Genomic DNA, 17110 nt, shown 5'->3' with positions numbered 1-17110 from the left:
TGTTTGAGTTTAAACATCCCCTTAAGTCCCATCTAATTCCCACAAATGAAGATTCCTAAACAGACATATAATTTCCCCAATTCAAAAAACTGTACAGAAAAGTTGCTTTATATAATGCTACAATTATTTAATTTACCACTTAACTAATGAATTTATCTAGTTTTTATCTACAGGCTAGATGATCAGTCCCAATTTTTTATTTTATTTTTCTTCTAGTGTAACAGTGAGTTCTCAGTCTGATAAATGATTATGTAACAACAGCTGCAAGCTTTTCCATTGTCCATGAAAAGATCCACCTCCTTGCTAAATCACAGAAAGGCTGCTAGAAAAAAAAACTTAAAAGGTCTCCAACTTAACATATTATGAGATAAGCTAATTCTAAATGGGAAATTGCTGAAAGTTTTCTAATCCATCCCTTTTGTTGTTGTTGTTCAGTCGTTAAGTCGTGTCTGAGTCTTTGTGACCCCATCGACCATAGCATGCCAGGTCTTCCTGTCCTCCACTGTCTTCCAGAGTTTACTCAAATTTATCTTCATTGCATCAGTGATGCTATCTAACCATCTCATCCTCTGCTGTCCCCTTCTCCTTTTGCCTTCAGTCTTTCCCAGCATCAACCCACTCCAGTATACTTGCCAAGAAAACCCCATGGACAGTATCAAAAGGCTAAAATCCATCCCTTACGTCTCATTAAATTTTGCTATAGTCTGTCATAATCTTGCTTGGAAATAATTATTTCAATTTGCAGAAGCTGCTGGGCACCTATCTGAGAAATGATTTTATCCCTTTGTTTTAACTAACAGTAGAATCATTGGAATATAACAGCTAAGATAAATGTGTAAGCAATAAATGATTTATTTATTAGTAGACATTTAATTATAAATTATTGATATATATGAATGGCACATCTTTCAGTATCAAATGAAGTGGAAAGTATTACCTTCTCGATCTTCAGTGATCTGTTCTAGAAAGTTGACATCAAAACAATAGAGAACAGCCAAAAGTAGTGCCAAGTTTACTCTGTCCAAGGAACCATCAGCTTCTACAGTCACTTTCTCCAAATAACTAATAAGGATTAAAGTATCATCACGACTTAGTGGTGACTGGCAAGTCCAAACAAACAAGCTTTCAGCCAATGCCTGCCGACACTCCTTGATAAGATCAGCAACCTAGTTCAAAATAAATAATTATTACAATTGTATAGACATACAACTATTATACTTGAAAACATGCCATTTTATAATTTAAAGTCAAATCTTATGCACATCTATTCAAGCACTTTCCATTAACTTTGGCTATGTTCCTGTACGAAGCACCAAAAGGTTTACAATTCCAGCCTATTATGTTTAATTCTGTAGTATTGTATTCTATGGGACATAATCCTAATCAATGCCAAGACAAGACAAAACAAGAACAGATTTTGATATCATGCTGGTTTATAAAGTGTGATTGTTTTTCATAATTTTTGACCTTTACTATGTTTTTCAAGCACTGTGTTCTGATTCTTATGTGGGTGCTGGTGTACAGCAAATAAATAAATGGGGCATACACTCTAGGAAATGAACTGTGTGTATTTAAGTAGGTTAATTTGAATGTATATGCTTAAGCTAGTTCTAAAGATTTCACTTTTTTTAAATTGCATCTAAAAAAACAAAAGATAACAGAGACATTTCTTAAGATGAATAAAACTTTCAGCTGCTCTATGAAATGGACAGCTGACAGTATACTTCAGCAAGGAGGGTGACGTGTTTCAACATAATGCCACACCATTGTTCCAAAGAATATGAGTGAACCTTGGCTGCCCCACTATAGTTTCATTTTGGCTTGATGTTCATAAGCTCGTTAATATACTTGAGAAGAATAATATTGTTTAAATATCCAAAATAATTTTGAAATTTATCAACAAAATTTGGAAGGTATCAACACATGAAGAATTATGGAGTTACCCAGCATGTGACATAATGAAAAGATTTTTTTTTAATACAGTGTCACACCAGATTCAGTCTTGAAGATATATCTCTGCTTATGAAATGGCTCTCTATCAATGCAATGGAAAGACTGATCAATATTATTCCGTGTGGCCAAGATTTAATGCTGTGTTTAAAAACTGAATTGTACTTTTTAAAAAATATGCATTACATACTATGATTTTTGTTTTGGGGGGGATTACTTTTTTTCCATAGGTTTTTCTTCTGTAACAGGTAGTCTTCGCTTAGTGATCTCAACTGGGACTGGCAACTCAGTTGTTAAACAAAGCTAGTGAAAGTTAAGTGAAAGTAAGTGAAACTGCAACTGTGCTTACAATCTTATTTCAGCTTTCCTTTGCTTGACAGACCTGCAAAAGTCGTAAATGTGAGGACTGGTCGCAAAGTTATTTTTTCATCAGCATTGTAACTGTGAACAGTCACTGTACAAGGCAATTGCTAAACGAGTGATACAATGATAAAGATGAAACGAAAAAGAACATTGGTGAATCATGGATAGGTATGCTGCTTCCTTTCTTCATAACTCCCTTGCAGGCAGCAAACTATACAACTGAACTAGCAAAGCCTTGCCCTTCCAAATTATCATCAGATGCAGTTTATGTCATGTTCACTGTTTCAATGTGCCTGGTACATCGTAACACTTCACATGTCATTTACTGATTGCGTGTTTGATTTACAGGGAAAGGAGGTTTCCATTGCCCGGTCTGTTATCTCTGGGCTGAGGGAATGGAATGTGTTTGGCTTTTCTCAAATGTTCAAGGTTGCTTTCCCAGGATGGGTGAAGACGGTTACTGGTACCTCGGAAGGGGGTGGTTGAAACGGCTGGGGGGGGGAGGTGTTACGTTTTGAGGCGAGGGTTCTTAATTTGTATTTGGCGCACTTTTGCTCATTCTCAGCTTTCTCTGTACTTGCATACTAACCCTTCAATAAACCAGATTTCATAAAGTTCACTTCTGAGTCTGGCTCTGTTAGGTTAGGCAGTCGTTACAGTTTAGATATAATGGCAGCTAAAAGAACAACTGGAACAACAAGAGGCCAGTTCACTCCTAAGCCAAAATTGTGGTGACCTTGGCTGATCTCTGAGGCTAAGCAAGATAGGCCCTGATTAAAACTGAGGGAATTGCCTGGGCATTCCAGGGCTACTGGTGAGAACTGGAAAAACACAATGGCAAGCCACTTCTGTAACATTTTCAAGAAACTCATCAGGAATTGAAAACAACATGACATTTTGTTTTAATGGCATTAGTAAATAAATTCAGGTTCACACATGTAACACTAAATTGCAGTTTAGTATTCCATATGAACTGGGTCGTGTCTGTATACTTAAAACACTTAACACATTTTACTGCTCTTATTATGTAGGAATTCTCTACTACCTATTGAAAAAACACAACTTATATACACATACGTTTGTACCATAAGAGCAAGGGGCAATTGGAATATTCCATGCAGTCATGTCACAAATAAAAGTCACATCTACAATTATCATATAGAGTGGGGGGGGGGTTTTCACAAAAAAATACAATAATGTAGAAACTGTACTATCTGAAGGGATCATAGCGCTTCTTTTCTTAGGAAGCAAGGTTAAGAAGAGCCAAAGAGATATCAAACAAATAAATTACTAGGGTTGTGAAGATTCAAAGGCAAAAAGTTGTTTTTAGAACATGTGAGGCACAAATGTAGCACTTGTCTGCAGTTCCTTAAACCAACTTGTATTTTCCCAATATCAAGTTGCAGTTGAAGAGTTGCGCACAAGTGTTGCATGTATTCCAAAGGACTTACATAAACACACCCACACTTCTAATAGTCTTTGACCAGCACTTTTTTGTCTCTGAAACCAAAGGATCACAAAATACTATAAATTACCTGTGATGTGGCTTTTCTAACAGTATTCTGATAATTAAAGTGCTATAAATACTTTAAAATTATTTACCTCTTTGCGATGTTTCTCACTGCCCAGGCCTCGTTCCTTCTGTAGTTTCTCAAATTCAGTGTTCACATCAATTTGAGATACCAAAGTCAGAATTTTATGAGTTAAACCCTGCTCCATCAACTCATCTGTAAAATGTGTTGTTATGGACACCAACTCAGGACTGCAATTGAAAGAAACAGTGGTGTCATAATTTTATTTTGACATGCTGCTGAACCATCCTCAATATTGTAGAACATTAGAAATTAAGCTATATCAACATTAATAGGCTTTCAAGAGAATACATATATTTATTAAGTGGTACAAGTTGGAATAATTGAACCTTGAAGTAAAGGTAACGTGGTAACAGAACAAATTGCATCACAGATGCAAAGGCAGAATCATATGCTCTACAGCACCATGCAAGTTCTATATAAATTAAAAAATAGCTATAAAGCATGAGTTGAGCTGGCTTTTCTTGATTCACATGGGAAAATATTCAAAACGGGTATCTTCCACTTCTAAACAACAAATCTTTATTACAGTCAAAGACCAGCATGAGGAGGGTAGGGCACAGTCAGTTAAAAGCATAGAAGATACATTAAAATATTTGTAGCTTTAAAATGATATAAAATGCTGTACTACCTCAGTTTTTTTTAACTCATCAGCCTCATGCATGCGTACACTAGACCCTCTACAGCCAAAATGGAGATGTCAAAATAAATACTACTATGAGGAAGACAAACAAAAGGTGAAAACAATACATAATACACTATATAACAGATAGTTTTAAATAGATGCAACTTTCCTTCAGCTGCAAAAATCAGGCTTTAAACAATCCAGGTTCAAAATAAATACACTACTAATGTCTAAGATTTTTCAGTTCCCTTTGCTCAAGACAGACCTGAGCTCTAGTGTCCATGTCTTGCCTCGTCGAGACTGGATAAGTGTTCTCAATGAATTTGCAATGCATCGCTTTCCATCCCAGTATAAGAGAACAGCTACTAATCCCCTAGTTAGACCTGGAAAACGGGGCTGCTGGTGTTCACCTAAAAAGGAAAATAAAGTTGCAGTCAGATATGATGTCACAGTTTCTGGTACTTTTCACTTTCTTATTTCTCCTGTACCCAGTGTTCAAATAAGAGGGGAGGGGAGCAGAATGAATGGAATATTCCTTAATGAAATGCTCAAGTTCACCTCTGACTCAATTCCCTCCAATTTTGTTCCCATTACTAACACTCTAAAAACAGTAACTAAGGGGACAGCCCTCCTTTCCATCATGTATAAACTGAGCATTGTCCACTGCCTCTACATTGTGGTTAGCATCTTTTCCATGTCCTACAAAGAGAAAAAAATTGGCAAAGGGCAATTGATTTCTCCATCAAAACTGAAACTGTGACAACTAAATGTATATGAGCACTCCACATACCATTATAGCTCATATAGCATATAGTTTACACTGTAAAAGGTTCCCGTATCAATCCCAGTTTAGAAGATCTCAGGTTGCGAAGTTGGAAAAAATCTTCCTTGAAAATCCACTGCTGTCAAAGTAGTCATTAGACTAGATGGAGCAGCAGCTTGATTCCAAGAAGTTCTCACATCTTAAGTCTTGTTATGCAGCTTGAAATCAGCAAATACATGTATATTTGCAACTAATCAAATCTTTTCAGTTGAAAGGAATTTCACTTAACACCCTATAATTCTATTCTATGTATGATTTCACTTACTCTCTATTGGAGCATAATATATTCAAAATGTAGTATTATTTTGAAATAGCTCACACTGCAACATAGGTACATATATATGATGATTTCAGTGTTTCTAGTGATCAGTATATTGTTGTACTACATATATTTCAAATTTCATCTTCCTAAAAACTGTACAAAAACCCTGTCAGTTTTGGTAACCTATGTGTAAAACCCAATTACCTATGAGTAAAACCTAATTATCCTAAAATAATTTTTCCAGCTTTATTATGTGTATGATACTTCATAATTTTTATCATGCAATCTAATTCTGCCAGTCATAGAAAAATAACATAGGCCTTGAGAAGCCATATAAGTATCTCTTTCCTACCAGAACCCTGGAATACCTTCAGCCTACCTCTGCTAATTCACTAGTCACTATGTGAATAGTTTCAAGCTTCTCTTAGTAACTTAAAACCTAGATGCTTTTGATAAAATGAATGCTGAAATTCTCAGAATGCTAATTCCACAATCAGTACCAAACTTTATATCCGCAATTCTTTGCAAACATAAAGATCAAATTATAAACTTAAACTTAAAGAGACAGAAAAAATAAGTCACTACTTTTTAAAGCAATGTATTATTTCAAAAATGTTACTAAAACACAACTTTAATAACTGACTTTTGGAAAAAAAAAGTTGTATAAGAATGTTTTTCAATCTACAAGGAGCAACATACTGTTTTTATGCATATTCTAGGATATTCACAGCCTTCCTACTTTATTTTACTAGTATGATAAGTCAAGTACAACCAACAACTCCTTCTGGATTCATGGTTGCCAGAATGCTATTTAAACCTGAATATATAATAAGATATAACCCATATGCTCGAGCATTTAGCATTTATAGGAATTTAACCTCCTGAATTATTCGAACACGATCAGAATATATATGGTCAGTTGGGTCTTATCACATTACCAGCCAGGAGAAGTTCAACAGCTGCCAATTCTCCGATATCAAAAAGATCACTCAGAATAAAGGCCTCTTTGATGAGCTGTTCTGGTAACAGTCGAGTCCCCTGTTGGCCTTGGATAGCAACTCCTTCAGTATTTGCTTTCTGGACCTTTTCATGCTGTTGGGCATTCTTCGGCTACAAAATATTTTTTTTAAATGGCTCATTATTCTCAAAAATAAAAAATTTGTACTAAAATACAGCTAAAAAGTATTGTACTAGGAACACACAAAGCTCACTGTTTTATGGATAGAATGTTCCAGGGAATACTGAATCAGTCAACTTTTCTTCTGGAATGCACCAGGTACAGTTTGGTAATTTTTCCAGAAGTGAAAATTTGGTGGAAACTTAGACCATTTCAGTATTTCCCATAATATTCTGTCCATCAATGAATTTTGCAAATATCTGCATAGTACATTTTGAATCACTGACCAAACTTCAATACATTTCCAAACATCTTTAATACAGAAAAATATAATCTACAACTGATTTAAATTATTGACTGTAATTTTACATTGAACTAAATTGTAATAGTGTACTTAGTTTTGGATTGTGCTTATGTCTCTAATCATCATGCTCTGGAACTATGGTTTATGGCTTATCATGTATATGATATATCCTGTGTGTCACTACCCTGCACGTACATCTTATTTGATAGACAGTGCGTAACTGTATACTGACTAGCAAGGAATTATCTAGATTAGAGATCTCAGAATTCATAAAATACATAGGTATGCTTAAGAGTAAATTGATCTTTGGCCATACTTATAGCATACTATCCAAAATGTGCCAAAACTGGCCAATATTGTATTTATTTTTAATAGGAAATGCTGTACATGACATACATAAGACTAAGTTTGGTAACCTACCCTATACCTCCTCTATCTTACTGAAAAGTGCATGGGAAAGCCAAGTCACGATGGGTGATGGACATCAATATCTACAGGCCCCATCTCATAAGTTACAGGGAAGAATTTTGCTTTTCAACAGGACATTGAAGAGATGTATAAATATGGGACAGTTTACTATGTGTTCATTGATTTAGAGAAAACATGGTAAAGTTATTAGGCCTGAATTATGGAATGTTTTGCACAAAGTTGAAGCTTAATTGTCAAATGTAATTCAATCTTGCAATCTGAATGAATTAGAACTCTTCACTAAGTGTATTTCTTAATAATTTCCTCTTCTTGAAATAAACATTTATTAACAAAGAGGAGAATAATCTGAGCTTATCTTCTTTTGTATTTATCCCAGATGTTCTACACATTACTTATTATTGAATCATCTCATATAGTTTCCGTTTGTACCACCCTAGAGATATTTGTACAGACCATCTGCATGAGATTAAATGGAATGCTTAGCCATAGTTCAATACTGAACTGGAAGCAGTACATATGATGACCCCTTTGTCAATTAATGTCTTTACAGATAAATGTATAAGGAATGCTTGTGCTGACAGTAGAGATTTATCAGCTGGAGAAATGAATCAGTATGTACTTTTGTATGCATATGATTCCATATTGTTGTTTGAAAACCCAATGATTTACAATAAATGTTAGACTGACTGCATGATTCAACAAGGAGTACAAAATTGAAAATTAATATATCAGAGGCAAAGGCAGTTGTACTAGACAAATGAGGTGAATGTTTGCAAGTTATAGCAAGAGTAATAGCAAAAAATTAGAGCAAGTTGAATTTATATACTTTACAAGAATATTTACTAAATATGGGGAAACTCATAAAGATGCAAATGCTGGTAGAAATGTAGCGGGTAATATGTCATCTGTTGTAAAGAATGAACATATGTCTTAACAAGTGACAATAGTTATGTATAGGAGTATGCTTCTGCCCACCTGTTTATATGGAAGTGAGAGTCGCATACATTAGAAGAAACAATTATAGATAAGTATAGTGAATGGCGTTGATATAACCAAAGTTTAGCTATACTTCCTTTTCTTTTTTACCTCATATCTTGATTTTTTTGGCTTACTACTTCTTACTCTGATTACTGCAGATGCTGACTGCAGTCAGGAAATCAGAAGACGCTTAATCCTTGGGAGAAGAGCAATGACAAATCTCAATAAAATAGTTAAGAGCAGAGACATCACACTGACAACAAAGGTCCGCATCGTTAAAGCAATGGTGTTCCCCGTAGTAACATATGGCTGTGAGAGCTGGACCATAAGGAAGGCTGAGAGAAGGAAGATCGATGCTTTGGAACTGTGGTGTTGGAGGAAAATTCTGAGAGTGCCTTGGACTGCAAGAAGATCAAACCAGTCCATCCTCCAGGAAATAAAGCCAGACTGCTCACTTGAGGGAATGATATTAAAGGCAAAACTGAAATACTTTGGCCACATAATGAGAAGACAGGACACCCTGGAGAAGATGCTGATGCTAGGGAGAGTAGAGGGCAAAAGGAAGAGGGGCCGACCAAGGGCAAGGTGGATGGATGATATTCTAGAGGTGGCGGACTCGTCCCTGGGGGAGCTGGGGGTGTTGACGACCGACAGGAAGCTCTGTTGTGGGCTGGTCCATGAAGTCACGAAGAGTCGGAAGCGACTAAACGAATAAACAAAAACTTCTTACTCTGCTTCTGCATTTCATATAATGCTGCTTAACCCAAAAGGGAATAGTGGGTTGGGTAACTATATGAATCCAATCAATTATGGATTATTCAGGAGGCCACAATTAAGCAATTTATAACTAAACTGTATGAATCCAATTACTTTATACAGTTATTATAGCTTTTAATTCCCTGATGCACATAAAAGCAGCCTTTTGGCTGAGATTTGAATCAAGGACTTCTTTGTTCACAATCTGATTACATTCAAGCATTACATCTCCTTTGAAGGCTGGAGCACAGGAAATTAGTACAGCTGGGTATACTTCAAACATGGTTCAAAAAGTGCTTTGGACCTCACGCATGTACTCGCAGCACCTCTAAAACAGCCCAACTTTTTTTTTTCCAGTCTTCTATGTGAGCCTGAAAAAAGATACCACAGCTTTAAGAGATGCATTAACTTTAAGTCCTCTTAAAGAAGTAGCATCTATTTTCAGGCACAGATGGAAAGTCAGAAAAAGACAGGCTACTTTAATGAATAGCGAAGAACTGCTGTTCTCCTGCGAGATTCAAAATACTTCTTCCAAATCTTTTTTTGAAGCACAAACAGCCCTTACGAATTAGTTAAGATATTTCTTCCTAATCTTTTTGTCCCTTAAAAAGAAAGTTTCCAATATCTTAAAAACAACAATAATATCTGAAGTAGCTAACAATGTTCAAATGAGGATTCATAATTTTGGTTGGGGGGTATTGTTCAAATCCTATTTTGCTAGAAATTTTCCCACTAAATCATACAAGAGATCATTTATCACTATGTTCTGAGGGGTCAAAAAAGCAATGTTTCAATGTGGCCTGTTACAGTTCTCTTCTATTTAAGTTCTTCTAAGTAAATTCAGCTATTTTCTTAACACTAGATAGGCACAGAAATCATAGTTTAGTTACTGGGCTAATCTATTTCTCTCAAGCGAGCTCCCACCTCCCAGTTAATTTGCCTGCACTGGGCAATATTATGTAAACATTATTTATATATATTTACAAGTTTCTTTTAAAATACTACCAAAACCTCCTTCCCTTTATCTAATAACAGTTTGTGATGTTACTGAAATACAGATGTCTATGAAGAAATACTGCCTTCACTGCAATATTATTAAAATACTTCACAATTTTAATTAAAGTAAAATACAAAGCAGACTTTAAGGAACAATACCAACCCAACTCCTCCCAACAAAATAAAAGTTTGTTTACCGGATTTCTGAAGAGTGATATAAAGTCAGGTTTATGTTTCTTTAAAATCTGGTCAAGAAGATGTATTGCTTCAGATTGCCTTTTCCATATAGCATTAACCACTGCCTGCCAAATGTCTTTGTATGGCCCCCACAAACTGGCAGCTGAAAAGAATACATATAATGCATTAGCAACCAGATAAAATTATAATGAAAACATTACTACATTATACAACATTTACAGAAACACATTTAAATCATATTAAATTATATGTGATGGAAGTAACAAGAGATCTGCTGCCTCACAGATAGCAACAACAGCTTTACAGTAATTTTCGTCCAGTCTCCCACCTCCCCTTTCTGGGGAAGGTGGTTGAGAAAGTGGTGGCTTTGCAGCTCCAGAGGGTCCGGGAGGAAACAGATTATCTAGACCCCTTTCAGTCAGGTTTCAGGCCCGGTTATGGGAAGGAAATGGCATTGGTCGCACTTATGGATGATCTCTGGCGGGAGCGGGATGGAGGCAGTGCATCCATCCTCACTCTCCTTGATCTCTCAGCGGCCTTCGATACCATCGACCATGGTATCCTTTTGGGTCGGCTCAGGGAGTTGGAGATGGGCAGCGTAGTCTTACGCTGGTTCGCCTCCTTCCTCCAGGGCCGATCCCAGTCAGTGTTGATAGGGGAGGAGAGATCGGCCCCGCGGCCCCTTCTTTGTGGGGTGCCACAGGGATCAGTACTCTCCCCTCTCCTTTTTAACATCTACATGAAACCGCTGGGTGAGATCATCCGTCACCATGGGATGAGGTATCATCAGTATGCTGATGATACTCAATTGTATATCTCCATCCCGGGTGAAGTAAGTGATGCCGTGGCCACCCTCTCCGAGTGTCTGGGGGCTGTGGGGGCCTGGATGGGGAACAACAGGCTTCAACTGAACCCTGGTAAGACCGAGTGGCTGTGGGTAAATGGTTCTTCTGTATCCGGGACATTAACATCTCTGGTTCTGGATGGGGTTGCACTGCCCCAGACAGACCCGGTGCGTAACTTGGGGGTCCTCCTCGACTCACGGCTCCTGCTCGAAGAGCAGGTGGCAGCCATGGCCAGGAGATCCTTTGTGCAGCTATGTGCTGTGCACCAGTTACGCCCCTTCCTGGACCAGGAGGCCCTTCGAACAGTCACTCATGCCCTTGTTATCTCTCAGATAGACTATTGCAATGTGCTCTACCCGGGGCTACCCTTGAAAAGTATCCGGAAGCTTCAGCTGGTCCAGAATGCAGCTGCACGAGCTGTTTTTGGTGCCCCCAGAAGGGCACATGTAACACCACTGCTGCGCGAGCTACATTGGGTACCAGTTTGCTTCCGGGTCCAATTCAAGGTGTTGGTTATCACCTTTAAAGCCCTACATGGCATGGGGCCAGGTTACCTGAGGGACTGCCTCTTCCCCATTACATCAACCCGTCCCACCCGATCGTGCAGAGAGGGCATGCTACGGACCCCGTCTGTAAAAGAATTTCATCTGGCGGGGTCCAGGAAGCGGGCCTTCTCTGCAGTAGCTCCCGCCCTGTGGAACATGCTGCCCCCGGAGGTGAGATTGGCCCCATCGCTCCTGGCCTTTCGGCAGAGTCTGAAGACCTGGTTCTGCAACCTCGCTTGGGGTGGAGACGGGAATAGAGCTACATGGGGATGATTGTTATAGACCATTCCTCCCACACTTGGACTGCTTTAGATGCTTCACCACTTGGATTTTTTATTTTTTATTTTTATTTTTTATTTCTATTTCTATTATTTTTTACTGTATTTTACTTTTTGTATTATTGTGATGGTTTTAATCGATCGTTGTAAATCACCCAGAGTCCTCCGATGGGAGGAGATGGGCAGGGATAAATTAGAGAGATAGATAGATAAATAAATAAATAAATAACAGTTGCTCTAGTCATAAACAGCCACACATTAAATGAGACTACAGGTAATCCTTGCTTAATGATCACCCTGTTTAACAACCATTTGAAGTTATGAAGGTGCTGAAAATGTAACTTTACGACTGGTCCTCACACTTACAACTATCGCAGCATCCCCACAGACACATGATCAAGATTCAGGCACTTTGCAACCAGTGGGCGTTTATGACCATCACAGCATTGTGAAGTCACATGATCACCATTTGTGCACTTTGCAGCCAGCTTCTGACAAGCAGAGTCTATAGAGAAGCTGGCAGTAAAACCACAAGTTGTGGTCACATGATGTCTCACTTAACAACCATATCGCTTAGCAATGGAGTCGCTGGTCCCAATTGTGGTCATTAAGCGAGGACTACCTGTAATTATTGTCTTGGCTTTTTCTACCATTGTTAAGCACAACAGAATAATCCATTCTTCACAAACCAGTAAGTGGGCCACTAAAGGAAGGTATATTCACATGAAATGCAATCCTCACTTAACGACCATCGGTCACTTGTTCAGTGACCATTCAAAGTTATGACAGCACTGAATGAGTGGTACTTATGACCAGTCCTCAAAGTTCTGGCTGTCGCAGGTTCCCCACAGTCAGGTAATAGAGATTCGGGTGAACTTTTCACTGCTGGCTTCCAACAAGCAAAGTCAATGAGGAAGCCAGCAGGAGATTGCAAATGGTGAACACGTGACCTCGTGCTTAACAACAGTGCAGGATTCACTTAATGATGGCAATTGATCCCAATTACTATCATTAACTGAGAACTACCTGTATACAGATTCCATTGTGTCAATGATAGCTCATATCCACCACACAATAATTCATCTCCATCTTCCATACCAGAACTAGGAGGAGAAAATTTCAAAAGTACTTGGGAATTGTCTAGCTGATAAATTTAAATTTCAGATCACTTTACATGTTAAGTTTCCTAACAAAGAAAGAACATGGGATACAGAATTTTAAGTGGCATAGAACTCATAAATTACTATCACCAGTGAAGATCCCAGGAATTTCACTGGGTTCTACATGTGAGTTTGCTCCATTTCTTATGCTAAAGCATTACCCATAAAGAAAATAAGCAATATGTGAAACATCTCTACAACTTGGATTAGGAAATGAAAGATAAAAAAGCCATAGTCCCCAATTGTAATTCTAATTGATAAGATATACCTAACAAACTACATGACCCGGAAGTGTCTATGACAACGCCGGCTCCAAGGCTTTGAAACGGAGATGAGCACCGCCCCCTAGAGTCGGACACGACTGGACTTTACGTCAAGGGAAACCTTTACCTTTACCTTTACCTAACAAACTATATTAGTAACACTAACATAAACAACATCAAAGGCCAAGCTCTATCACCTCTTAGTCTATTCCTCCATTGCCTTGCTGTTTCCTGTTAGCATGCCTTCTCTATGCACAAAGTAATGATCAAGGTGACATATAGAACATTATTCTCCACTTGCCTCAAACTATTTTCTGGGCATATCTGTGAACTGGGATCAGAAAAAAGCACTAGCCAAGCACAGTTCTCAACACCACCCCAATACTGCAATGAAGTCAAGATGGTAGCAGCTTCCCAATATTATAATGATTTGTCATAATGCCCTTGATAATAGGCTGCTTTATCTATTCTGCCTCAGCAGAGGATTATGAACTTCTGTCAGCTTGAGGACACTTGGCTACAGACATCATGTTGACTGCAACACTCCAAAAGTGAATGAGGGCAAGACCAGACATGAAGTATGGAGTTAGGGTGTGAAATGATGCCTTAAATCCCTACAGAGCTCAAGGCACCCATTTTGGCCCTCACTCACTTCTACAACCCCAAAATTGCACACGAAAAGGATGAAAAAGTTGACTCCACTCATACAAAGGTGCCTTCCCATAGATCTCTGATGTCCAGGACAGGATGTACACAGCTGGAAGAAGCCACTGTGGCAAGAAAAACATACACCACTCTGGACGTCCTGCCAAAGGACCATCAACATCTGGCACTAGTGAATGGCCGATAAGGGTATAGAAGCCCCACTGTTCCACTGACAATCGCAATAACCAAGGACAATAGTTAAGATTTCCCGTGGTCCTTCAAAGAATGTTTAAGAATTCGAATTCCCATCACAGAAGAATCCATTAAAAAAAAAACCCAACCTCTAAATTTCTTCTCGGCGGCCATTACAGGTTTTACTTTTACTGTTTTTGTGTTGTCTTTAATGTATTGTTAGCCGCCCAGAGTCGCATTTGCCAGACGGGCGGCCGCATAAGCCGATAAACTAATTCCGCTTTTAGAAATCGAGGATTTGTAAATGACAATCAGAGAAGCTTCTACTGGACTCAACGGATTATTTTCTTCGGTGTTGTTTTAGACGCAGTACAAGTAAAGCAGCAATCCGGTAACTCTTCCTGAGAGTAAATGTTCCTACCCTCTTCTGAGCTGTTGCGTAAAGAATTGCACGAAGTAAAAAGAGGGAGAAAAATTCATTCATATCAAAGACGGTAGCCTTAAAACGACTCATGGCTTTCTATTCCGCAGTAAACAAGGGACAAACCGGCCGGCACTCCCTCGCCTCTCCTCTAAGGAGAAAGAGGTACGAAACAGAACCACCGCTTCTATCGCCCTCCAGCTCGCACCGGAGCCTCCCCTACCTGAAATTACCGCCAACGGCGTCGACATCTTGCACGTTCACTCACGCGAACCAAGTGCTCTTGCTGCCCAAAGGCCCGGAACTCGAAGCAGGCAAACTTCCTGATGCCGGGTAGCACTATTAATCTTCCGACACAACGCTAGGCTGCTTAACATCAGGAATAATTCCACCTCCTGCTTGCTTCCATAGCACGGTTAATAGATTATCATTAAATGAAAATTTTAAAATCAAAATCGACGACAATTTTCTTTGGCATTACAGGGATAGCTTTGTTGCCTAACAATTGAGAAACTCAGGACCTAGAAGTAATGAATGCTGGGACTTGTAGTTCAGCCCAACATGATAGAAGCGCGGGAAACTGATTGCAAAACAATGGGGTAATGTTCTCATTTGTTCGGTGCAGTGATCATACGGATTTCTCTGTGAATATACAATTTTGTTCAAACGTAAAGGTAAGGGAGCCGATTATACAAAAATATCTTTGGTATATCAGAAGTGGACAACAGATCTATTTATTAGCAAATTATAACTTATCTTTCCTTTAGAAAGTCAAGGTAGCATGTAAGGTTCTCCCCCACACATTCTATGGTCACAATACCTCTGTGAAGTAAATTAGATGGTGGCCAGCCCAAAGTCACCAATTAATTTCATATTCAGTTTCAACCTGTGTCTTTCCAATCTTGGATTAGATCCAAGTCTGTATCTTGGAGAAGATACTTGAAGGTCTCAAATGAATTTGTACAAACTCATACAAGAATTACAATTAATATAGGAGAACATGTTCAATGGAATTGAACAGGAAAGATGAGTGTGCTGGAGGAGATAGACAGTACATACAAACATACCCGAAATGGAGGAGAAAATATCACCCCAAAATTACAGCATGAATTTCTATTAAATTAGCACAAAGTAACTTTAAAAGATTTAAATTAGCAAAGATTTAAAAAGAACCATTAAACTTAATACAACACAAAATTTGCAGAGGAGGAAATGTGTGACATGTATATCAGTCTGCTCAGCCTGCTGCTCATGTGCTTCTGCTAACGTGCAGCTTATAAGCTCTTCTCTTTCTGAATCTTTATCCTTAAACAGATTTGCTTGACAACCCTTCTAATAAAGGACTGCCTTTCATAAAGTAGTGCCCCTAATCTATCCAGAGATGGCCATATCAATCTACACTTGTCCCCAAATCCCACTAAAACTTTCATTTCATTGAGCTATAGGTTCATCCACTGTAATATTAAAGAATCAAAATTTGTCTCCTGCATATGCTGTCTCATTAATAGAAAATTTGTGCCTTTTTCTCACATGTTGCTTTCATCCAAACAAGTCTTGAAACATCTTGGTAATGCTTTCAGCAGCTTTTCTTGCTTCTAGAAAATCTTGATCTCTACAGTGTCATATATTCCATGGTGACTTCTCTCGTTTGTGTAGCAATGATATGAATACATTTACTTAAAGCACCTCATTGGTTGTTTGCCTCTGATGCCCTTACATTCCTCTTTGTGGCCCTAGACTGATAATGATGTGATGCCATCTAAGCATTCATATAAAGAGTTAATCTACTAAAAAGGTCATATCAAAGCAAACAAAAACATTTGTGCAGTTAACTGCCTAGCCAAAATGAGTAGGCTAGCAAACTGTTCACCCTTTTTTTATTTAATGAAATTATGTCAAAGAGGGGAGGGTCATGTATGGGGCCTGATTTACCCACTCTTAAAGCCACCACTGAATCCATTCAAAGCATGTATGCATAGAATTGCACTGATAGGTGCTTGTCAACGTTATTATTTGAAACATCTTGTCACTGTTCCGTGAGATTAGTCTTTTTTTTTTTGCAATGTTTGGAAAAGGCAGGGATTGTATACACCAGTTTCCCTCTTTCTGTTTAATATACCAGAATATATGGGTTCAGAGTAAATTGAACTTAAATTTTAACGTATTTCAGACAAAAACACGGTGATATCTATCCTTTTAGATACAGAAAATCTAATTATCGCCTCACGAATGCAAGGCTTATAATCGTTTGAACCTATTGACAAGGAAAGATCCTAGTCCCCAAAACTAGTTCCCCAAACTACTAGCCCTGTTGGGGGCAGCCTCTGGGGCTGCGTCGCTTTGCTTCCTATCTTCCCCTTCCGTTGCA

General features: G+C 38.4%; 1 protein-coding gene across 1 annotated transcript in view; it reads right to left on the bottom strand.

The window, feature by feature from the left end:
- Window positions 1-15170, bottom strand: part of NUP205 (nucleoporin 205) — a 62423-nt gene extending 47253 nt beyond the window's left edge. The window contains exons 1-6 of the mRNA XM_063308636.1: window positions 14966-15170; window positions 10393-10535; window positions 6554-6725; window positions 4796-4940; window positions 3916-4075; window positions 938-1166 (exon numbers count right to left, since the gene is read on the bottom strand). Of these exons, the coding sequence (XP_063164706.1) occupies window positions 938-1166; window positions 3916-4075; window positions 4796-4940; window positions 6554-6725; window positions 10393-10535; window positions 14966-14993 (877 nt within the window). The 5' untranslated portion in view covers window positions 14994-15170. The remainder of the gene's footprint in view (window positions 1-937; window positions 1167-3915; window positions 4076-4795; window positions 4941-6553; window positions 6726-10392; window positions 10536-14965) is intronic.
- Window positions 15171-17110: the final 1940 nt, after the last annotated feature.

This window comes from Candoia aspera, chromosome 7 (assembly GCF_035149785.1).
Source record: "Candoia aspera isolate rCanAsp1 chromosome 7, rCanAsp1.hap2, whole genome shotgun sequence".
In the NCBI taxonomy this organism is placed as follows: Eukaryota; Metazoa; Chordata; class Lepidosauria; order Squamata; family Boidae; genus Candoia; species Candoia aspera.
The sequence above is the reverse complement of the archived record's forward strand: the minus strand, read 5'-3'. Positions and strand labels throughout refer to the sequence as shown.